Raw genomic sequence first — 24,206 nt, forward strand, 5'->3', positions numbered from 1 at the left:
ACCCACAAGCACTCCTTAATTTTCTGCGTTCTTCAAGCACTGGCTAAATGAGGCCGCTGCTGCACAGCATCGCCCGTGATGGTGTTCATAGCGCTGGCTGGGTAATTTCTTGAGCGGAATCATAGGAGCAAGAGGAATTGAGATATGTGAAGGATGCTTATGGTTCAAATTCCACAGAATAATAGATAGTGAAGGAGCGTGCGTTGAGCGTACAGCTAATGATTCATTCAACCGGGAATTGAGGAGTGGCGAGATGGTAGAAGAGAGCAGGATGGAATTAGCACAGAAAAATATTGATTATTATTGAATTTTTATCTGATTTTTTAGTCATTTTTAGAGCAGTTCCCTAGTTAAAGGATTACTGATTCAATTTTTTTAAATATCTTAAACCATAATTTATTTTGTTCCCTTAAAAATTACCCTACCCACTACCCACATACTTTATCCATAAAGCCATTTCTTTGAGACTTTTCCAGCAATTTGAGTTATGGCCCACAAAAAGGAAACATTTAGTCCGTGTTTTCCAAATGTTTTTCTGGACTTCTCGTTCCTTGACTCCTCCATTCGACCAATATCAGGCTATGTTTTTCATAGAACACTTCTTGCGAGTGGCGGCTGGCCATCTGTTTGCATTTGTATCTAAATAGTTTTGGCTAAAAGTTTTAATTTGTTTGATACTAAATGTTTGGGTAAACAAAAAACATGGCATTAGGTTGTTTTTGTGGCGGTTTAAACTTAAGTTTATGCAGCTCATGATTTTCGCTACGAGTTTTCTTATAATTTATTCTGCAAGTGTTGAAGCACTCAAAGCGAAAGAGGAGGTGCAATTAAAGTTTGGCTGAGAGAAACTTCTTAAGAGAGAGAGAGAGAGAGAGAGAGAGAAAAAGAGTAGAGAGTGAAATTGTTATATTCGATAATTAATAAAAGTGGAAACTAGAAAAGTTCTTGGATAAATCTATGAATTATGAGTTGGCATAAGTGTCTGAAGCAGATAGAAAAATATTTTCTCAATGTTTTTAGTGCTGGCCACTCAATGGGAAATCACATTTCAATTCATCTTTTGTTGTAATATTTTTGCATACGAAGGCAAAACGAAATGAAAGGAGGAATCTTTAAGGAGAAATAAATATCCAGCGAAGTTTCGAACTTGTTTCTCGAGTTACGGAGTTACGAAGGTCCTTTATCCTTGGTCCAGGGGTCGGTCTAGAGGCGAGGTCCCTCCCTGGCCATTGATTACCTGGAAAGTGCCCGGCCACATCAATCAATCGAGGCGGCAAAGTTTTATGCAACTTTCTGGTCCGTTGCGGTGGCTAACCAAGCCAATTAATTTGTGGTTTACATGCCATTCCTGCCATCCATCCACTCACCAATAAATAAACACTCACCTCACCCTCGCAAACACGACACCCCAGGGCATTTGAATAGCAACCGGTACATGAATAATGGAAATAACAATTGTGCCAAATGGCTTGAACTTTTCCCTCTGAGCGAATACTCCTCATCATTCCTCCTGCGGGCTGCATCCTGTGTCCCTAATCGTGTGCGCCCCAACGTTTATTGAATCAAATTCCTTTTGCTGACGTTGTGGTAACACAAAGCGGCCCAGAACTTTTGATTAAGGCATTTTTTCGATTTAATTAACTGTTTTGTCTGTGCGTGAATATTTGTATGTGTATGCGTGAGGGGTCAATAGGGGTTGTGTGGCCACAATGGAATAAATTTCAATATTGTGCGTGAGCACACGGCAGTTATTTGCACTTCTTTTGCTCGTAATTGAATCCATTTCCCTTAGTTGACTATTTCCGAGAATTGTAATTAAAACAGACGCATTTAAAGTCTTTATGTCTCTCTCTTAGTCAAAGTAAATTGCTTCCACTTGCTGCTATTAAACGAAAGTCAAATGCTTTAAAATACTTCAAATAAATCTCCAACACTGGGAGTACGAGCGTTTGGCCTTCGCAGAAAACTCGTTAGAATTTAATGATTTCTGTCAAAAACAAAAATTTCTGCCTCAATCGATAAGCCCCCTATGTCCGTCCCACGAGCATTTTGAAAAATAATAAACATAAAATCCTTGGCAAATTGAACGTTTCCATGGAAGGGGTTCGTTCGTTCGTTCGAGTGAAGTTTTGTGCTGATTATGAGTTTTCGCTCGGGCCCCAAGAGGCTCATTAGGGGGTGCACATGGTGTGGCATGCCACACTTATTATATATTTTTTGTTTGGGGGTTCTGCGCTAATCTGCCACTGCATTTAGCACTCAGCAGTCACCATCATCAGCTCCTCCTTGGCCGTTTAATGCAGTTCAGAGAGCACTCGAGCGAGAGAGACGGAGCGACACTGGAAAGCAAAGGGCCGCCTGGTCAAGAGGGAGACAGAGGCAGCTGAAGGCCTGGTCAAGAGGTAGAGCAGAGAGAGGGACTAGAGCTGCCTATGAGTAGGAAAAGTTGCAGTTGACACCATCTTATGAAATTAGTTTCTTTTTTGTCCTCTCTCATTTCTGACTTGACATGGTTTTTGGCCATTGCTGGCACTTGAGCGTCTCTCTCTTCTCGGCTTCGTCTTCGTCTGCCTTTACATCTTGCTGCTGCTGTTCCTTCCTCTTGTGTCTCAGTTTTTCATCTTCCAGTGTAATGTGAATATTCCGTGCGTTTTCTGCCAGACTGCGCACAGCGTTGCCAACGCCAACAAAAGGCAATGTCGCAGCATAAATCCGCTCTTCACTTTCCGTTTCTCTTCCTTTCCCTTTCCCTTTCCCATCCACCACTCACCAGCATTGTGTCTGGCTTTGTGTGTGCGCTAAGCGTTTTTGTTTAACTTTACACTTGACCTATGGCTTGGCAAACTTCAGCTAAGGATTTATTCTCAGGGATTTTGGCTTAGTTTTGGCCATAACTATATGTAAACGTGGCTGAGCTGAGCGCCTGCTGGCTGCAGGTACTCTCATACGTCTCTCTTAAGCTTACGGTCGGTCCTCTTCAGCAATAAACTCCGCAGCAGAGAGCTGAGGCAGCCATTAAGAACAAGTAGTGGAGAGAGTGAGACGTTGACATTGTATTTTAATGGATCGCGACTGGGTTTTATTGGTAAAAGAAAATTACCCGAACGAGGGGGGTGAGCTGCAGCTTGGCTACACTGAAAAAAAATTGTGGAAAATTAATGCCACATTCCGATTAAATATTTTCAAGTTATATTATAACCTTTAAGCAATTATTGTATTTGCCAAAGATCAACTTCGTCATATTTATCGTCATAACTTGCATCTTGTCCCACTGTGTATCTATAATGTTTCGCCTGTGATTTTATGGCAAATGAGAGATTAGTCTGTGCAGGACAGGAACATAAAGAGATAGAGTGAGAGAGAGAGAGAGCTAGAGACAACCCGTTGATATTTATGTTATGTTTTTGCTTAGAAGCAATAAGTATTGAAAAGCAAGAACCAATTTGACCTTTTTGTGTGGCCATAATTCCTGATGGGGGGCTCTTTGTTTAACAGGGCAAACACCGAAACGAACAGAGTGCCGACAAACAAATCTGTTTAATTAAGGCAAGAGTCCACTCAGCCACCAAGACTGTGCTCCTCCGCCTTCGCCCCATCGGCCCTCTCGATAGCTCTTTAGGCCCCTTAGTGAGTGATGAGGTGTTGGTTGGCCTTTAGGGCCCGGCAAATTGCTTGGTCAGTTCTTTGAGGCCAGTAAACACACACAAACACACACACAGAGAGATAGAGAAGCAACCAGAAACGCCAGGATACCGAAGAGTTCACAGTTAGCCAAGGATGTGGTAGGGGATACTGGGCACGGGGATGGCTAGGTGCCAGAGCGATAATTTGTAGCCAGCCAGTCGCAACCTCTCGTAACTTAGATGCTGCCAAAAAAAGAGAAGCTCAATTTATAAATGAAATCGTTCCGTTTCCTTTACTTACTTACCTACCTCTCATCTCTGCCCCACACACCACACCCCACACCCCACTCCCCTCCGCCATGCATATATCCTCTCGCTTATTCTGCTTTGCCATTCTCCTCTGCCCCATTTTGAGTGAGATTTGAATTTCCCTTTTTTTCTCTTTCTTTTTTGTGTTACTTATCGCCCGCCTTGATAGATACACTTGGGTCCATTTGATTGCTTTGATGTATGGCGGAGGGAGATTGCTGTAAGATGGGTTCGTTCTCTTTCTCTCTCTTTGATTTGTTGCGGACTCAATGCACTTGAATTTGTTTGCCTTTGATCTGAAAACAGGCGCATTAGTTTCTGTCTGATTTGAAAGCCACCGCCTTTTGTCCTACAATGAACTCTTTTGATACCCAATAGTAATGAAAAACATATAAAAGTAATCGCTTGAATGGAATGGGCAGAAGAACAAAAAGTGGGTCTATACCTTGAAAAGGTAATTTCTTTGTGTCCTAAATCTTCAAGGCTGCTCTTTTGCGCTGTCAATCATAAGTGCCAGGGATATTCTCCATAAAATGTACTCCACTTAAGCATCTCTTCAGCTAAATTGTGCGCCATGCAACAGTCTTTTTTTTTATTTAGGGAATAGAATTTGGGATGGCAGATGACACAGAACCGACCGCAGGAAATGCACGGGCTAATCTATTTAAGCCATCGTGCATTCGGACGTGCATCCCTAGACCAGAAGCAGGGCCAGCGCCATCCCATGTACATCTGTGTATGTGTGTGTGTGTGTGTGTGTGTGTGTGTGTTGGCCAACAAATATGTGGCAGGTTAGCATTCCCCAAAGCGACAGATGCTGCATGCGACATCATACGGAATGAGGGAGAGGCGGGAAGAGCGAGGTCAACAGGGTGGACTGTGTGCTGCTCCAGCATTGCCTGCCAAATCGCTGCCACAACAAATTCCAAGAGTCTGGGCGAAATGAAATAGGATTCCGCAGTGGCACTCTGCCTGCCTGCCTGCCATCCAGAGACAGAGAGAGAGAGAGAGAGAGACAGGGGAAATACAAAAAATAAAATGGTGGCTCAGAGGAAACGTCATAAAAATTGTCTATTTCTCGCTTAGATTTTTATATTTCCCCCAATACACAGCGACACACGCGGACACACCGATAAATATATTTAAAAATATATGGACCAAACACATACATACATACATTCGTATGTACATATATGGGGCTATTGAAATACTTTGAAATCGTCATGGTGGCTTTTGGACACGACCGGCTGCCAGGAAGTTGCTGCATCATCCCACAGATTGGGGCATGGCATGAAGTGGCATGGCATGCCTGTTGCCCGGCAACGGCTGTCCGGCATCAGAACAGGATCCGACCATAAACAAACATTGGCATTTAGGCTTAACTTTTGAATTGAGACTTGAATGTTGGTAGAGCAAACCACTTTTAATACACTTTCAATTTTTCGAATGATATGCAAGGATATTTGGGGATTGGAAGAGGTTTATAGTGAAGTAGATAGTTCATTTGTCGCCAAATCAAGTGGATTCAGAAATCTGAGCAATTTTGTTGTTTAGTTTTAAAAGAGCATACAATAATCGACTTTCTATTACGATTTTCGATGATTTTCAATGACTTTCAATTGAAGAGCACTCATTGCTTCGACCTTGATTTTCTTTTCTGCCTGTTTGTATTACTTTGCTTGGGCTATTTTCAGTCGGTTTCCTTTTACAAAAATAAATTAATTGATGTGCATGTGAGTTTTACGTGAGGTAAATCAATAATCGGGATCAAGTGTTTCGTTATGGTTACTCCGGTGGGAGTACCGGGCTCCGAGTAACGTCTGTAACGGGGAAGTAGTTTTGAAGTATCCAGCAGGCTCCGATTTTTTCAACAAGGGATAGCCAATATTACACTACCTTCTATATAACATTTCCTATCACACACAAAAAATTTCACAATAGTTCAAGCGGAATGTTTCGTCACATACATAGCATGTGGATGGTGTCCCGTTTCTTGACTCGCGGTAAGTATTTCCAAGGTATTGGGGACAGTCCACGCAATTATGGCGACGGGTTTCTTGATGCCACAGGCGCGCAGCGGCACTTGTCGGTGGGAACACTGCGCTGGAATGAATCCAGCTCCCAAAAAGATCCTCAGCCAGGGGAGGAGACCGTCCCAACAAAAGAAGCTTCAGCCATCGTGGTTGCAGGGAAGTCCGAAGATGGATGCACCACCGATAAAAATCAGCCCCAACAGTTAGATAACGTATACAAAATGAACCGCCGTGAAGCCTTCAGGCGGATGATGAAGGAGAAGAGCAACATAGACTGCAACGAACAGAAAACTTTCGAACAGAACAATTCATCTGATTATGGACAGTCGCCACTGTGGCGTCAATCTGTACCTTGGGTCCCACAGCCTGTCTACCGGGGACCCGAGGTCAAGCAGATCAACGAAAAGAAAGATGAACCAAAGGAGACAGTGAAACCGAACCGCCGTTACTATTTGAGACAGATGTGCATGGAGGGACTGCAGCAACCCCATTATAGGAAGACTTTCGACAAAGTGCAAACGCACTCACTAATAAAAACCAAGAGGGAGTCGCTGGATCCTGCACGAGTGGAACTTCTGAATCTGAAGTGGAAAGAGCAGCAGCAAGAGATTGCAAAGCGAATGAAGGAGGCAGACAAGAAGTTCGTCTCCCGCTTCGAGCAGAACGCGGGGCGAAGGGAGAAGATTAAATAAGCGATCATCTCAGACACTTCCAGTACACACACACAAACACGTTGAGTCCAGGCATCCTTAACGTGTAATTAATTAATTGTTCAAATTCTTGTTGTCAACTTGCAAAAAGCCAACAACAGACTAGTAGCAGACTTGCATACAATTTTCATAGAACAGTGGATATAGTTGAAAATGAAAAATTAAAGTAAATTTAATAAATTCAAAACAAATTGCTTTTAGACCAGTGTGTGCAATGCTTAAAACGGGATCGGAAAGCATGAGCGGAGAGTGGAGAGAAGAACAGTTGCAGCGACAGCTAATCGAAGCGAGAGCGCTACTGCACCGAAAGTTTGAGAGTGAGAGAGGAAGAACAGTTATTTATGTTAGGCGATGGGAAGAGAGTGATGTGACGACAAGAGAGTGGCTGAATGTGAGAGCGTAATTACGAAAAGCAACAACACAAACACGCGACTAACCGACGCACAAATGAATGATTAAAAATATGTAACTCCGCTGCTTAAACCTGCTGCCGAGGTGAGCTTTAAAGTAAATAGTTTAAAATAACATTGAAGCGCTGCGAAAGCTGCGCCAGAATATCATTAAGAGTACAGCTCGTGCTTATTGCAGCCTCTCCCTTAATAAATGTCTCTTATCCTGCCGCATCTTGATTAGGAAAGATTGTAAGTAGTTTGCTGAGTGTGCAGGACTCTCATGTTCCCTTCCTGTTAGAAAGTGTTGAACACAACTACCAGGAGAAGAACACACAAAAGTTTTCAAAGGCCAGCGGCCACGTGGCTTTTTAATCAGTTTTTGTTGGCTAAAGATCTCTCGCCCACCTTCACTCCCACGACTTTCCCTAATCACACAACTTTAAAGTCCCTTCCATCCCTGTCGTGGCATCCTGCCTGGGCGCGCGCGGACAGCCACAAGATGTCCTCCTCAGCCACTCCACTCAGCCGTAATGGACAGTGACTTGGCCACCTTAGGTTTTCGCCAAATGCTAAGCTCATTACGAGCCACGCCCCGCAACGTCACCGCATACAATTGCACCCTGTTGTTGTGGCAAGTTGAGGATGTGGCAAGGGGGGCATGGGGGGACTGATGGGGGGATGGGCATGTCTTGATGATGAGTGAGATGTGGGGATGGAAAGGAAGGAGGCGGTCTCGTGGCTCGTGCTGAAATTAATTGATGCGACAATGGCTGAGCAACGACTAACTCAGGCCTCCACCAACTCAATTCAGGCCGCCACATCATGAGCTCATCATCATTGCAGGCGGGCCAGCGCTTTGACTGTGGCTGAGGCTGGCCCTGGGGGCGCCACTAGGCGGATAGAAGATGCCCCATTCCGGCGGCTGTGCAATTTGCCGTGCGCAATTTCATTAGAGAGGAGCCGGAGCCGGAGCCACCACTGTTGCCGTAGAAGCCAAATCAAAATTTAATTTATGCTGACATTGAAGTGTCTGTGGGGCAATTAAATCGACAGCACGCTGCCAAAGCTCCCTCACTCCACTCCACTCCACTCCACTCCACCCACCCCGCAATGTTGGGCGTGCGCCCGTAAATGGAGCAGACCTCTGTGAATGGGAGAAAAGAGTGCTGCAAGAGGCCTTTGTGTTGATTAAGTACCGCCGAGCAATATTTTAGCATAATGGTGTCCTGGCACGCAGTTTCCATTTCTTTCCTTTCAGTTTCATTTTTTTTTTTTGTTATTCTCTTCAAGCCTTTACTCCGTCTGGCAGTGAAGGATTCGAAGCTGAATGCGCGCGCCTTTGATGATGGTTTGATGGCTGCGGCTGATTAGCTCTGCGCGATTAGCCTTTGTAGCCGGGAATTTACGACAGCTAAGCAAATTTTTATTAGTGTTTTTCAAGTAATTTGTTGATGGCCTACTTGATGAACCGTCAACCATTTGGTATGTGCATAATCCAGTTAACGTGCCAGATCATCTGGCCAGGCAGGCGGGGGCCAGTAGGCCAAACGCTTACTCCTAATGGCTGGAAATATGTCAGGACTTGGGAACATGCTGTGCTTCCGTTACTTCAGATACTCCTTTGCTGCTAAAGTGTGCTATTAAGTAGCTGCAGATACATTTCATTGGCTTAAGAAACTTTTCTGTAACTGGATATTCCTCGTAGCAGCAGCAGCAGCAGCAGCAGCAGGCGGGGAAGCTCTCTGTTACCTAAAGATACCATTAAAGATGCTGTGGCCGTATAGATACTTTTGCAAAAGGTAACAGATAGTTTTGCAGTGGCTCAGCATTTTCCCAAAAACTTAAAAATACTTTTTAGTACTTAAAAACACTTTTTGGTAGGTAATGTGTGGGAAGTTTTCTAGGGTTTAAGATGGCTTTTGGTAGCTGAAGCTACTTTTAGTTAATTTAAGATGCGTGCTCTTGGCTAGAGATGTGTAACTGGCAATAAAGAAACTTGTTTACACGCTCAACAATCACAGTTTTCGTCAGCATTTGTGTGTCCATTTCTAAAACTTATTTTCCATTACCTTAACATTTTCTTTTATACATTTTCTGCATCTTTTCCTAACAGACACTCGGCTTGAAATGTTGCCTAAAGTTTCTTTTCGGCAGCTTAAATGACTTTTCAATTACAAGATACTTTGCTGTGTACTAGTACAGGAGAGTACTTTTTGGTAGCTGAATGTAGTTAAAGAAACTTTGCAGCAGTTGAAATTACTTTAAAGTTGATTAAGATACTTTCTCGTAATTAACTAATCGCAGCTGTGTAACCTTTTTCATGATAATTGAGACACATCTCTCCTTTGCCTTTCACACGTGTCAAGGATGTTCATTCACTGACTGTTAATGTTTCTGTTTTTTCCAAGTATTTTTCATTTATTCAGGCAGCCACCAATCAATGGCTGAGCATCGGGACTAGTTTCCTTTCATGATGAATGTTTTCCCTGCTTCATTTCCACAATCAGTCGATGGCCCGCAGCTCCAATCCGTTGCCAAGTAATTAAGCAGTGCAGCTGTTTGGGCACACGCCCACTTTTAAAATCGGTCCATGCCACTAATTAAGTGCGAAGGATCCCCATTCTCCCCCTTGGCTGTGCTGGCATCCCCCAAGGACATGCGACGTTGACAATGCGGCATCGCTTACTGATTTTTCAATTGTCCAGCCGAGAATCCAGCCTTTGTGGCCTAGGAATGTGGGTGGGAAATCCATCCCTGAAAGCCTTCACTTTCATTAACGTTATGCCAGAGATCAGGGCCACACAATGCCCTTCCAGGAATCCTTTTCAGCTGAGGTCAACGTGCCTGGCCTCCCGCAACACTAGAGAATTATTTTAATGATTGCTAACCAGACTCCCAAGAGGGGAGGATGTGGCATTAGCATGCATTACATCAGGACTCATTTGCACGCCTCTGCCAGCGGCCCTCCCCCGCTCCACAGTCTTGGCGTGTTCGCTTCCAGTGCCAGCATCCTGTAATTACTTTATCTGACATTCGTGTTGGATTTCCACTATTTTCGGTCGGCTTGACATAATGGGGGACAGACAGCCAAGGGGCGGGGGCAGCTTGGAATGGAATGCTCTGCTCAGGGCAGGGGAGGGCACTAAATAGAGGTAGAGGTGTGCGAGCAAATGATGGAGTATGGAGGATGGAGGAGTGTGGAGTGTGGAGCAGAGACGAGGAGGCTGGGAGCACATAATTGTAGCCATAGCACGCCCACACAATTAGACGCCTTGCACATTCTCCAAAGCGACATAAATCATAATTACTTGCTCGACCTTTCCGCTCTCCCTCCCTCCGTTGTTTGTGGGTGGGTAGATTTTCGTTGGCTGGGCGCTGTCGAAGCGCTGTGTGTTGGGGTGGCGCCGAGCGCACTCAAGTGAAGACGTTTATTAGGCGCCATTACCTCGGCATATAAAGTGCTTTTCGGAGGCACACTGTGTGTCCTCTCATAGTCTCTCTGTGCACCACACACACACACACACACTCTTTCGCTTTCTCTTTCTACAGCTTTAACTCTCCCCCTGCGCTTACTCTTGTTGGCACCTCTCTCTCCCGCTCTTTCTCTCTGTCTCTCTGTCTCTTTGCGCTTTCCCCCACTGCCCGTTCGGCTGTGCTTTCTGGACCACTACAATTGATTGCACTGTGGTTACGGGTCGAGTAATTTGTTGTTGCCATTTTGGCTTGCTTCCTGTCAGCGATTCCCCCGCTGGCCCTCGCTCTCTCTCTCTTTACTCTCTTGCTGCTTCTCTTTCCCTCGCATGCAATGGTTTCACTTTGGTTTTACTTTGGCTTTCCACTGCAGCTGGTAAAGGTAATTTTGACTGCGCGTTTGCTTTAGTCAACAGGAAGCAATTCCGGCTCTATGTGTGCTATGGCTTCTGCATCAGCAGCTATTGATACATGTACATATGTACATATGTGTACATAGATACATATGTGCATAGTACACTGATTGGAGAGTATCTTTGAATGGCTCAAAGTATCTTAAGTTGTGTCGGATTAGATCCAGCTGTAATTGCAAGGGTGCAGCTCTTAATTAACGCTGCATTTCTAGGCAATTAAATGTAAAACTGCAGCTGGAGCATCCACAAAAATAACAAATAAATTGTTGTTTCTTTACAAAATTCCATTCTCTCTCAGAACCTTCTTTTAGCCGTAAATTCAGGTCACAAAAGCAATTTAAATGTAATCCTATGAGTAGATCCTATTAGGCACAAAAATGTCTTCATATTCCAGCAATCTGTCAGACAATTTGGAATTTACTTCCTTGACTACTTTGCCAAAATGTTAAAAGACAAATTTGCTGACTTAAATGTGAAAAATATTCGTTACCTTTAAGAAAGAATTTCAATAAAATCAATGCCTCTATGCACGTTCCTGCCCTTTTTCATTTCACTAAAATTCCAGACTCTCTCCTGTGTAGACAATTCCCAGATACTGGCACTAAGGGTACTCAAGTATTCGTCTCTCTTGGGCCACTTGTCTCCCATTATTTCATTCCTTTTTGTTTGCTTTGCCTTTGCCTTTGGGACGGGCGACGCTTGGTCCTTTGCCACTTTTCTGTTCTTGCTTCTCGTTTTGGCCAAAACCAAATGAAAATTTAAGAGGCCTTCATTATTTATTTAGCACAGAGCCCAGGCATTATTATTATTCTCGTATTTTTTTGTTTTTTTCCACTCTCATCGATTTACTGCCCTGTCACCTGAGCACTTTCACGTTCATAATTAATAGATATTAATTTTGTGTGTTATGAAATATTCGCGGTTTGGCCTGTTTTTGTGTCTGTCAGAGAGTTTTGTGGTTTCTGTGTGGACGGGACGACCTGTTGCTGATTTCAGGGACAGAATTAGCTCGGGAAATAGCTGAATATCCTGTTTGAGTTCTTGCTGGATTATTTGAAACTAACCAAAATCCAATTAAATGCATGAATTGTGGCATGTGAAAATACTTCCACTGTTGAGGTCTGCCAAGAGCTGATTGGGTTGATTATCATAGTAAATTAGCATAACAAAGGGCCATCGAACGTGCACTTGATGATTTACAGCAGCATGGCCACAAAATCAATGCTTTTTCCATGCAGGATTTTCCTGCTTACACACAAAGTGCCACGAAAAGTGCTTCCTTCTGGCGGAAGTCGTGCGGCACTATGCTGGCATTATTTAATTAATTCTAAGCACTGTAACAATTCCCGGAAGTGTCGGTAGTTTTCTGCAATTACAAAAGTGTTTTTTTAAAACTTAAACACAAACATATCAAGTGGCACACCGCCTGCAGGGGGTTTGAGTCTTTCGACACAGGTGTAGGCCATAATTAATTTCCAATTAACGACCGCCAAAGCTCAAACAAACACCCAAAAAGCAACTCATATTTCACTGTGTGAAACGGGAGCCTGAAACAAAGGATTTTGCAATGAGTTGGGTGAGGTTTTTTGTGTGTAGAGGGGCCTGGGGCGTGGGGCCTGGTGCCTGGGGCTCGGGGCCACCGCCTGCCACTTCTTGTGCGAGTATTTATGTTTGTCTTGCGACACAGTTAAAACAGCCGCTAAGTTGACTTATGTTTTTGGTGTTACCCGGCCAAAAAACCATCACAAAACCATCGGCCCTCAGGCACTCGGCGTCTCGGGCAGAACAATAAGTCTTTAAAAGAAAAGTTAGCAACGCTTTGCCATTCAAATTGAACCCTTGATCATGTATAATGCACAGCCACAAAATGTGTGCTCTCTCTCTCTCTCTCTCTCCTCAAGTTCTCTCAAGTCTGTTCCATTTTGTACCGTTCTCGTGTTTACATCATTTGCAATTCCCATTCGGGGGTTGATGGGGGAGGGGTACAACTTGAACTAGTCGTCTGGCTGTTGGCTCTTGGAGCAAAAACTAGGTTTCAGGTTAATTAAATTTTATTTTAGTTGCTGAAAAGCCGCAGTGGGTTGGCGACTGGGTATGGCTGGAACGGATGGAGCCACAAATCCCACACAGAATGGCCCTTTCAGCTGGCCAAGCGCAACCACAACAAACGTTTGCATTTCAGGTACCAGTAGAAGGACCAGGACCAGGACTCTTCGTATTCGTGATGCAGATGAGGCAGACCAACCCTTCAGCCACCCGTCCCCGTCCCCTTACTCCCACGTACTTTTCCACTTCGTGTTACTTCCTTTTCACTCCCGCTCTCTCTCTCTATCTCTCTCTTTCTCTCTCTCTATTGTGTGTGTGTGTGGTTTATTTTACTTTCCTCAATTCATTCTCAAATTCATGATGAGCTCCTTATTATTGCTTTGTACTCAAACTTTTTTCTTCAAGCGCAAAACTTTTCTATGTGCACCCTGTAAATCGTGCGGGTTCGAGGATATGTATGAGAGGCACAAATAATAGTTTTCGATGCTTCCAAGCCCCTGAATATTTATTAAAAGGGTTGTGCAGGGCAAGGACTTGCTGCAGCTGAACACACACACACGCAAACTGCCTAAAAACCAATAACAAGAGCACAATTGATTATTTAATGGCAATAACTTTCCTCTTTTGCGGCACACTTTTTTTGGCACTTTTTATTGTTTATCTTTCGGCTTACATTGTCGAATATATTTGCAGCACAATGAATACAAAATGAATTATTCAATTGTAACGCTAAATTGTTTATTTGCTACAAACTATTTTTAATGAAAAACAGCGGCAAGAACCATTAGCACCACAAAAGTTGATCAATTCAGCAGCTTTTGCTGAATCGGAATCGGTGCAGTCGTGGCAAAGAGGAAACAATTCCATGGGACCAGTGGATAATCAATGGATGGAAGTGGCCATCCTTTAGCCATATAATTACGACAGTGAGAATGAGCAATTTGCAAGCAGTGTAAATAAAATACCTTTTGGCATACATTTTGATTGCATTGTGATTCTGTTAGTGCAAAAAACTGAGCTGCGAGTAGCGGGTATCAATATCGTCGAACTGGAGCGAGTTTCTGTACCGGCACTTTTTGTTGGTCTCTGCCGTCGTTGTTGTTTGTTTTGCATTGTTTCAGGCCAGACCGAACAGGTGAGGGCAGCAATTGAGTGGGCTTCTTTTTGCTGTGTACTGTGCGAAAAGTTTTGCATTGAACCATCGAACCGAGTGGCACTTGAACAAAGGAAATTAACCTCATCCATGGGATCTGGGGATCTGAATGCGCATCCACACCGTTTTCTGCCACTTAAAGTCGTGACAAAAGAGTGCGCAAATCCTCTGAGCTGAATTTATTCACTTGGCTAACATATCTAATATTCAATTACTCCCGCCAACACACTCTACGCCAAAGATGCAGCTGCAGTTTGTATCATGACATTTCCCAGTGTGATGCTCCATGCAGATGGTGAGAAGGGAGCTGCAGCTGTAGGAGCAAGTGACTGTGCAGCAGAAACTATAGTTTTGGCAGGAGCTGCAGACAGTTGTCAAAAAGAGCAGTGAAGAGGTAGGGGGCTATGTACGAGTATGTAGATGGTGGAGGGAACTGTCACGGAATGCTCTGTAGCCAAGAGGAGCATCACGAGAAGCTAGAGTACGGATGCCTGGCAACGCCGGCCATCATCCATCAGCGGACGCAGGATAATGCAATTGAGCAGCAGCTGTCTGCTCGGACACGCCTCCCAATCAACCCTCAAGCCTGCTACTCCTTGTCCACATTCGGGGGAAACAGCTTCAAGAGCTAAGCAAAGCAGAACCTAGACGAGAATGATGAAAGTGCGACAATGCAAATAGTTGCACACACACACACACACACACACACACACACACACACACATGCAGACACCTAGAGTAAGAGAGAGAGAGAGAGAGAGAGAGAGAGAAGGGATAGAAGGGATAGAGGGGGAGCTAGGACGTGCTTGGCTTAGCACAACATTTCCGCTTTCGTTTTCCATCTGTTGGCATCAAATTCTTGGCTTCCATTTTTGTCTCGCTCGATTCCTTTTTACATTTCTTATTTCTGTCTTGTGTCGCTTTTGGCCTGCAATTTTCTATTGGCAAACGAAGAAAGCACTTGATGCATGTCCCTCTCCGCGCTCTCTCTCTCTCCCCACCCGGCTTCTATGTGTGGCTGAAATTGAAGCATTACATTGTCGAGTGATGATGACTTGCTCGTTGGCCCACAATGCGCTCCTTATGTGCACTGCTGTTCTGTTCTGTCCTGTCCTGTCGTGTCGTGTCCTGCTGTTGACGCACCTTTTCTTGTTTTTTGCCATTGCCCCAAGCTCCCACATCGAACCTGAACCTAATCCTGGCTTCCAGCTTTGTTGTAGGTCCTAGTCCCCAGTCGTGGTCCTGCTCCCGGGTCCAGGGTCCTTGGTCCTGGCCTCATTTGCAGCTTTCAAGTTGCCGCCTCGTTACACGTTAGCTTGTTATGCTTTTATGCGGCCCTTGTACTTTTTCCATTATGCTTTGGCGAGTGGTTGTCACTGGTGGTCCCTTTCCCTTTCCCCTTTCCCCTTTCCCCTGCCCCACTGGCCCTTTTTTGCTGCACCTTTTCTGCTTGCCCCTTTCGTGTTGCCCTTGGGCTTTTATTGCATGTTTTATGGAAATTTTCAAACATTAGACGCACTCTGCACTTCAAACGCATTTAACGCATTTCACTCTCTCGCTCTTCTCTCTCTCTCTTTCTCTCTCTTCTCTCTGTCTCTGTTGCTACATCTTTTACATCACTCGCACTGCCTCATATCCTCTACCGATTTCTGCCTAATGTTTGTGTGTCCTTCGTGTATGCTGTCAGCCAATTTGGCCGGGCCACAACGCACCTGAGCATGACCATGGCCATGTGCATGGGCCTCTAGTTTCAACTCAATCTCCTGGCAACCTGCACCAAAGGGTGGGAATACTCCCACTCCCATTCCCATTCCCATTCCTGGCGAGCCTGTGCATGTTGGCTTTTCTGTACATGGAACACAAACTGCTAATTTGGTTTGATGTATTGCTCCAGAGACATCCATCAGCAGCTGAAGCTTGGGCCTGCATCTTGTATCTCATCTCCCTTTCCCTCTCTCTCTCTCTCTCTCTGTATAGAACAATAAATGCCTCAGGCCTAAAACCAAAATTGATTATGTGAAATTTGTCTGTCTCTGCCTATCGGTGTATCTCCATCTCTGCTCTGGCTCGCACTTTCCCTCTCTGTCTACACTCACTCTGTCTCTCCCTCTTCCTCTCTGCTTCACCAAAAATGTTTGAACACTTTTTGGGTATCGATTCTTTTGGTACCATTGCGCCCAGCATTTGTTTCGATTTGCTTTTGCATAATCAATGGAACGGGAAGGACAGGCATGGAATGAGGTTGAAGCGATATGTGGCCGAGTTCATTGAGCAAACGGAAGTGGTTCGATTCTGTGCGTAGGGAATCGAACATTTTGGTGCGGCTGTGTTTTGGTTGTGCCTTAACTAAATTGGAACTCGGTTGAGGATGGACCTGTTCTGATTAATCAACTCGAAACATCTTTGGGTGTTCCCTGTTCGAAAACGTAAATATCTCGATGAATTATTGTGTTTGCCGAGACCAGAAGAGTTTTGATTGAAAGTGTTTAAGAGGTGTGGATGAAAAACTTAAGTGAGCCCGAAATGTGCAGGATTATTCGATTCACACAGTGTGCCAATGCCACAGTGGGTGTGCCCCTAGTGTTTGTGTGCTTACAGTTTTAGATTTATGGAGATATTTCCATTTAATTGAAAGTGCATGTGGCCTAATTTGTTACTGGCTTCCATATTGGCCAGGATTATATATTGCAGCACTGCATTTGCATCTATTAAGGCAATGCAGTATAATGGATCTGATTAATTTTCATTACTTGCTTGTGCTTGTGCTTGTGCAAGGGTGGATAAATGTGTTGGGCTCGCGCACACACGAGTTGCGCGCGGAGTTGAAAGCGGAGACGCAAAAAACAAAAACACTGCACCAGTGCAAGTACGCATATTGCTGCATAGCGGAGCTGAAAGCATGATCAATCATGTCTGTTTTCAACAGCAAGCTTTCAGCGTGCCGTTATGAAAATCAGGTAGAAATGCAGATCGTGAGAGCGAGTGAGCGCGAGACTGTCAGAGAGCGGTAACAGTGCAGTGTGAGCGGGAGCGGCCACAGGCTGTTAACGAAGAGCGGTGGCTCTGGAGCGTTAACAGGATGTTAACAGCGCTGTTGCTCTCTTCGAGCTGCTGCCCTGCACAGGTTGAATCTGAGCTGCCCACCCGAGGGAACTATTTGCTATTTTAGTATCTTGTTGCTCGTGCAATAGCTTTCATTTAATAATGCAATTATCATTCAGAGCCTGTGCGCTGTTCATACGTTTATTGGCACTAATGAATGTCACAGACTCTAAAAGCTAAAGCAATCAAAAGTTATTTACAAATCCATTCAGAGGTAAATTAAATTAGTAACAGAAGTCAATCACGCCCAGTGCAGACTTTTTGTTTGGTTTTTACATGCTTACAGCCCATTGATTTATGTAGCTCAGCGCTGTTAAAGCTATGGGATCTGCCATAAAAACTAGCGCAATATATGTAACATTTTCACACAAAAGTAAATCAAATTGTCATCAGAATTCCGGCAACCACCCACCAACACCCACCACTCGCAATGCATTAAATATGTTCATATGCACGAGTCAAGTGAAGTTAATCGCCTTGGTCGTTTTTCTGTTACCTGTTAACCATCAAATTGCATCAATTAAATGGCATTTCAATACACTACTCACACATATGTATGTGTGTTGGTGTGCGTGTGTGTGTGTGTTGGTGTGCGTGCGGGTATTATGTATTTTGTTCAAGGTTCCACCCTTTCAGATAGATATATTATTGTAGTGCTGCAGTGTGGGCATGTGCAGATGTCGTTAATCCAATCAATTCAGTGGCAGTGCTCTGCCATAGCACACAAATGCTATTAATTTTGTGCCCAATACAAACATAGAGGGAAGCATGAGGGCTGTGGGCATGGGAGGGGGCTATAAATTCATTTATAACTTTGATGCAGGAGATCCAAATGGACACCACACGACACACGACACACGACACACGAGCGCCAACGCCAACGCCAGTGTTTGTCCGAGTCAAATCCACTTTCACTTGACACATAAATTGAGTTAAAAGGAAAATGCCAAATTGAATTTTATTTACGTTGAACATTCACGCTCGATTTCACACTCCCCACAAAGTTCCACAAAACCAAAACCGAAATAAATCCAACAGGCAGCAGCAGCAGCGGGCCGCTGCCAAAAAAAATACAATATAAATTGTTTGAAATGAGAGAAACGGAAAACTGAGGGTAACTGAATCTGCTAGGCCGGAAAATAGAAGCCTCACACGTGTGATTTGATGTGGCGGGTGGGTAGGCTCAGCCAGGAGCTCCTTAAAGTCGAGCAAAATGAAATTTTACATGAGACGAAGAGCTACCCCAGAAGGTTACACCCTCGCAAACCCCCACTTTGATTCGAAACCCATGCAGATCCCTGCTTTGTTATGCCAAGACATTGTCGTCATCAAATTATGGGGCATGTCAAAAAAAATAGTTGCCCTCCTTGGCCATATTGTTCGGCATTATGTAAATCTGTTTTTCTATGAAGCCCGTCGCTCGTGCGCCCACCCAGACAGCCAGCCAGCCAGCCAGCCAGCCAGCCAGCCAGTGAGCCAGCTACCAGACGACACTCATTTAATTGCTGTGCAGTCGCAGAAGGGGGCAGGAACAGGTTGCAAGAAGAGTTTACGACTGGCATTACACGACTGGTGTTAACGATGACAATGAGCGTGGCAGATTCGAGGTCCCTGACAACGTGAGCATTTCCGAACGTGAGCTCGGCCCAGCTCATTATAATTCGTCTGGTGTTTTGCTATTTTTATAGACACTTTGCCATTCCATAGTGCTGGGTGCCCCATGGGAGGACAGACGCCAAAGATTCCGGAGCATGGCACTCCGCATTCGGCACTCGGCACTCGGCACTTCATAAATAATCAGATTTCTGGGCAGATGAACCCCGGACTGGGGACGTTTATTGAACTCAATCTCTCCTGACATTTGCTCGAAAACTTAAAGCAAAAGTTTCCATTTAATGGCGGTGCTTTGCTTCTGTTTGCCATCCTTATGGCTACTATTTGGTATCCCGAAAACTTTTATGTACTTGTATCCATATTTATATTTACTCGTATATGTTTATGTACTTGTGCGTATCCTTATAAGCTCCAGCCAAAGTCGAACAAATCCGTGGGTAGTTTTCAATTGCCTGCCATTTCAATTTATCTTCATGTTTTTCCTCAGATGAAGGAACTTTCCCCCGGGCATGACCCCACACACTCATGACATTAGACGCGATTTTTGTTGGCTCGCAGAGCAACGCGACGCGACGCGACGAGACTTGACTCGACTCGACTCGACTCGACTCGACGACTCTTTAAATAGAACAGACTGTTGTCAGCAGGATGCCCTGCAGATGGGGATGTTCTTGAAAGGGTTAACTTCAATAGGAGAATTTAAGGCAGGACCTAGCAAGAGTAAATCCCTTAAATTCAAAGTTTATTATATTATAATAAATAATCTGCTGGCTATCATTTAAGTATAATTCGATCAGCTCAGGAATCTTCTTTACTTTAAATAAATTAAGCTCCGACTGTCTGTCCGTATTTGGTTGAAGTTTTTTTATGGGAATGTCTCGGGTTGTTCCGGTCATCGCCTCCTGTTGTTATGGTTATAATAGGGGATTAGCTTTATTGCTTAATGTTGCCATTACACTGAGTACCTTTAAGCGGCTTCTGGCCATTGTTTTGGGCGTTCTCTTTGGAGCTCTGGACCTTTGTTTCTCAGTGTTTAGGTCGGGGGCTGCGCTCTTTAAAGTGAAATCAACTTTGTTAAACTGTTATTTAAATCATGTAATGTGAGATTTATTGTTGTGTCTTTGTTTACCGATGAAAACAAAAACTGACACAGGGCATTGTGGTATAATGTGTCCGAAGATATTCATTTCATAGTATTTATTTAATTTTTTTGTGTGCTATTACATACATTTGTACATTCCAATGGAGTAAATATTTACAGCTGTTGAAGTGAACTTCAACCTGGCAGTTTTACATTCTTGTGGCTTTGCCTGCCACCGATCAGAAACTCAATGAAAAGTTTCCTAATTTTCCTAACCAGCCCCATTGCATCCATCTATTTGCATCTTATGGCATGGCAACAAAAGCAGACTCTGGCTCTGGAAATTTCTTTGTTCAAATGGTTTTCAGGAACATCTCTGCCAGAGATCTCTCTCTCTGTGCTTTGGCTGTGTCTGGCCTGCGTCCTCGCAGAGGCACACCTCTGCCTTCACATCGTTCTTTTGTTTGTTTCGTTTGCCCATTTTGTTGTTATTTTTGTCATTTTAAGTGCTTTGCCAAATGCACACGAAACGCTGCAGGCGCAGCACGAATGCCATACACATAGATACGCTAACACAAGCACACACACACACACACACACACACACAGAGAGAGGAACACACACACATGCACATACTTGAGGCACACAGCTGTGTTCATGTTCCATGGCTGCTCCATGCTCCGCCAGGCCGGAAGCTGTTGAGCGCGTGAAGTGGCGGGGCGCAGGGCAGGGGGCTACGGGTGCGGAAGCGGGCTCTTCGGGCTCCAACCGGCGACCTACAGCAAACATTGGCCAAAAACACAAAACGCGGCGACCAACTTTGGCCGCCTTTGGCTGCACTGCGAAATCAGTTAGGAGCTGTCAGGCCGAGAGGGGGGGGGTAACGCGGCAAGGTTCCAGGGGACTCAACACACAAAAAATAGGCACGAAAAGTGGCGCAAAAACTTATCTCAGAGCGATGAAATTTGGATACCCTGGGAGTGGCGGGGAACGGGGAACGGGGAACTTTAATTTCTAAAGCGGGTTTGCTGATGCAATCCTGCTGGTAATTTGTGGAAAACTAACCAAAACTTTAAAATTAAACATCAGCAGGGGGAACCACGAAAATCCACAATTTCCTTTCCCATTAAAGCTGCAAAAGTGCCTCAATATTGTGCTGTCGCCTGTCCCCCTCTGCAGCTAAGAAAATAAATCCGAGTGAATCAAATAGACACAAACTGTCTGTCAATAAAGTACACAGATAACTGCCATGTGTCACAAACACCACAAGCCCCGCGAGTGTATGAAAAAAGTATTTTGCCATTTTTTTGGAAAAAAGAAATACTCAAAAAAGCATTGCGCAGAATTTGTAGTGCCTTTTCATTTGCTTAAATTTGTTTAGCAAGAGTTTCGCCGCTTTTTCCTGCTGCTGCTCTTTCGTCTATTGAATTGTAGGGGAAAACTTTTTGAAGTTGTTTTCGGTTCTGGCGATGATGAAATTATTGATGATGATGATGAGGGAAAATCGTTTTCGGAACTGCCTCGCCCGCTGTCGCTGCTGTTTTTGCTATGAAAACTGTCTGTGAATGTCCCTGCAGCATTTTGTTCTGCCTCGGCTTCGCCTTTGAGCAGCTGTGTGGAAAATGCCATACTTTTCCCCCCAGCAGGGCTGGGGCAAAATCACTCATTCGCAGTGTTGCCAAACGCAGATTCTGTTATTCTTGTTGCTTTTCTCTCTCATGTTTTTCGTCGTTGTTGTTTTCTGAAGGCAAGCGACAAACAATAAAATACAAATTTGCTACTTTATTTTACAGCAGCGCATAAAGCAAGAACAACAAGCGGAAAACATTTCCATGACCTCATGTGGCGAACCCCAGACGAGTCACAGCCAGCAACTACGAGGGGTGGGATCGAGGGGCCAGCAGAGGCGACGAGAGCCAAAGCGGAACCCTTAAGTAGGTCGCAACAAAATAAAAAGTTTGTTTGCCAGCTCGCAGCTCCCCAAACAAGCATAAAACAAGGGAGCCACAAGAGGCCTACAGAACTCGGGTATACCCTATATGAGCCGGGAGATCTGTCGACCTCAATGAACCCATGGAATTGACTGAAAGATTTGTGGCAACAGGAAGGAAATGTTGAGAAAAGTAAACTTTTTCCCACAGAGATATGCATAATTTATGGGAATATGTCAGGACATTCAGGGACGTCTCAGGGGGCGCCTGTACGATGTGGCAGACTTCCCACCAAAGATTTAAATAATTTATACAAAGTCGAGGTGAGAGGACGCGACTTTCCCGGCACAATCCTCCGACATATAAGACGTACAGTCGCACCTCAAAATATTCATTTGATTTCTAGGCATGCGATCGCTTCCCATGAATATTAAGGAATGTTCATGCACAAGTGAGCTTCTGTTAGAAAAAGAAGAGACAGAGATTCTGATTCGTTTGGAAAATCCAAACAGTTTGACAGGCCGTGCTGATGAGGGTTAAACTCATCAAATGGGAGACCTTAAATTCTTTCATAATGAATTGGGAGAGTTTGAAAGAGGTGCAGATGGGTGCATCGGGAATATGCTGATGGAGGTGTTGGGTCTTGACATAAATATACAAAAGAAATAAAGAAATTGAACTGCAATTGAGGCTGCTGATGCACGCGTTTCCACGCTTTAAAGATTTCCATTCTTTGCTGTGAGATCCATTCGAAAATTTGAAATGTGCCATACAAATTTTCCAATCTAAATCCCTGTCGAGGAAGCCTCGAAGAACCTCGATGGCTGCCAAATCCATTTCGATGCCAATACTCCCCGTGCCCATACCCCTCGCACCACCCGCTCCACCCCTTTGCCGCACTCGTCAACATCGAATTCCCTGTTGATTTGAATTTGAAAGTAATTCCTTTTTATATATTTTTGCTCTGCTCTATATTTAGTTGGCATATTCGCAAATATTTGCTGTCGTTGCTGTCGTGACAACATGCCGTATGCTTAATGTTTCTCTTTTATTTTTCATTCCAACATTTCCCCACTTTTTTGCGCCCCTTCCTTTTATTTTTACGCTGTTGCACATTACATTTTTTATGCATTTTCCGCCCCTCGTTGTTGTTGCAGTCTTTGTGCAGAGCACAAATTGAATTTGTCACTTTGGGTTGGAAATTGGGGTTTGGATTGGGATTTAAACGGGGACTGGAGTTTGGGGTTTCAGGGGCTTCGACGCTGTAGACGCTTGGTTCTCGCTTAAATTGTCAGCGTAAAATTGATATGCAAAATATATTTGCACATATGCAGCGGCGGCTGATAGAAATGGCGAAACGCAAATAAATTTAATGCAAATTGCCCGTGGGCCGACGATGCTTAAAGCCAAAGCGCAATTTATGTATGGTTACATTTCTGCAGTGGAATCGAATGAAGGTGGAGGGGATGGGGAACGGTTGAGAGTTGTGGCCAAAGTGGAAACAAATCAAATCAAAAGGGCCAACAAGATGAATGGCAGGGCACAAAGATGAGCGGAGGAGAGACGCGACTGACGGCGAAGCCAAGTTATAAATTCATTTGGAAAACATGAAGCAGGAGCCAAAGACTCAACTCGTCGACGTCGTCTCTACTTTTGCCCCCTCCGGCACTCTCTCTGTTATCTTGCTCTATTTTCCTTTGGTGTCTCTGACTGCCTCTTCTCACTCTGATTTGCCATCTTCTTTTGCAGGCCTCTTGTTTGCCGCAGCGGCGGCCGCAGCTCCTTACAACAGCTCCTCCTCGAATGACTTCAGTCTCGAGGCTGGCTCCGTGGCTGGCCCCCCCACCCTGTCCACATTTCTATCGGCACCAACATCACTGGGCGGCGGCTCATCATCGTCTGCGGTGGAGGCGCCACCGCAAACGGATGCCACGAATCACACTTTCAAGAGTTTAGCCTTCCTGGCCGGCGACGGCGATGAGCTGCGCAGCGGCCCCGTGTCCTTTGGCTCAGATCTCTTTGCGCTCGGAACGGAAACGGAGATGGACAGGGACCGGGACCGGGACACGGACACGGACTTGTACTCGGACCTCGCCCAGTCCCTGCCAATTTTCGACTTTGGCATGCCGCGCAACATCACCGGACGCACTGGCCACACCGAGGCCATAATTAAATGCCGCGTGGACAGTCTACATGATAAATCGGTGAGTGCAAAAAGGCCGAGTGCCTGTGGTGTGGTGGCACTTCTCCAAGGACCGCATTCCCTCCATAACCCGATGAAGATGCGTGCCAAGGACATCGAGTATATCGTGTGGCTGTGCGCTCGTT

At 44.7% G+C, this 24,206-nt stretch overlaps 2 protein-coding genes across 2 annotated transcripts in view; both read left to right on the forward strand.

The window, feature by feature from the left end:
* The window catches only part of LOC117582186, a 49,747-nt gene that overhangs the window by 13,509 nt on the left and 12,032 nt on the right, over positions 1-24,206 (forward strand). Inside the window, exon 2 of the mRNA XM_034269789.1 lies at positions 23,628-24,082. Within this exon, the coding sequence (XP_034125680.1) occupies positions 23,628-24,082 (455 nt within the window). The remainder of the gene's footprint in view (positions 1-23,627; positions 24,083-24,206) is intronic.
* On the forward strand, positions 5,796-6,819 carry LOC117582187. Its single transcript, XM_034269790.1, has 2 exons — positions 5,796-5,935; positions 6,002-6,819. The coding sequence occupies exons 1-2, from the start codon at positions 5,884-5,886 to the stop codon at positions 6,655-6,657; spliced, it is 708 nt and encodes a 235-aa protein (XP_034125681.1). The 5' UTR covers positions 5,796-5,883; the 3' UTR covers positions 6,658-6,819.

This window comes from Drosophila guanche, unplaced genomic scaffold (genome assembly GCF_900245975.1).
Source record: "Drosophila guanche unplaced genomic scaffold, DGUA_6, whole genome shotgun sequence".
NCBI lineage: Eukaryota > Metazoa > Arthropoda > Insecta > Diptera > Drosophilidae > Drosophila > Drosophila guanche.

Coding starts and splice junctions, on each gene's coding strand:
- LOC117582187 (XM_034269790.1), top strand. CDS start 5,884: ATGTTTCGTCACATACATAGCATGTGGATGGTGTCCCGTTTCTTGACT. Junction 5,936..6,001: donor GTCCCGTTTCTTGACTCGCG/GTAAGTATTTCC, acceptor TTGATGCCACAG/GCGCGCAGCGGCACTTGTCG.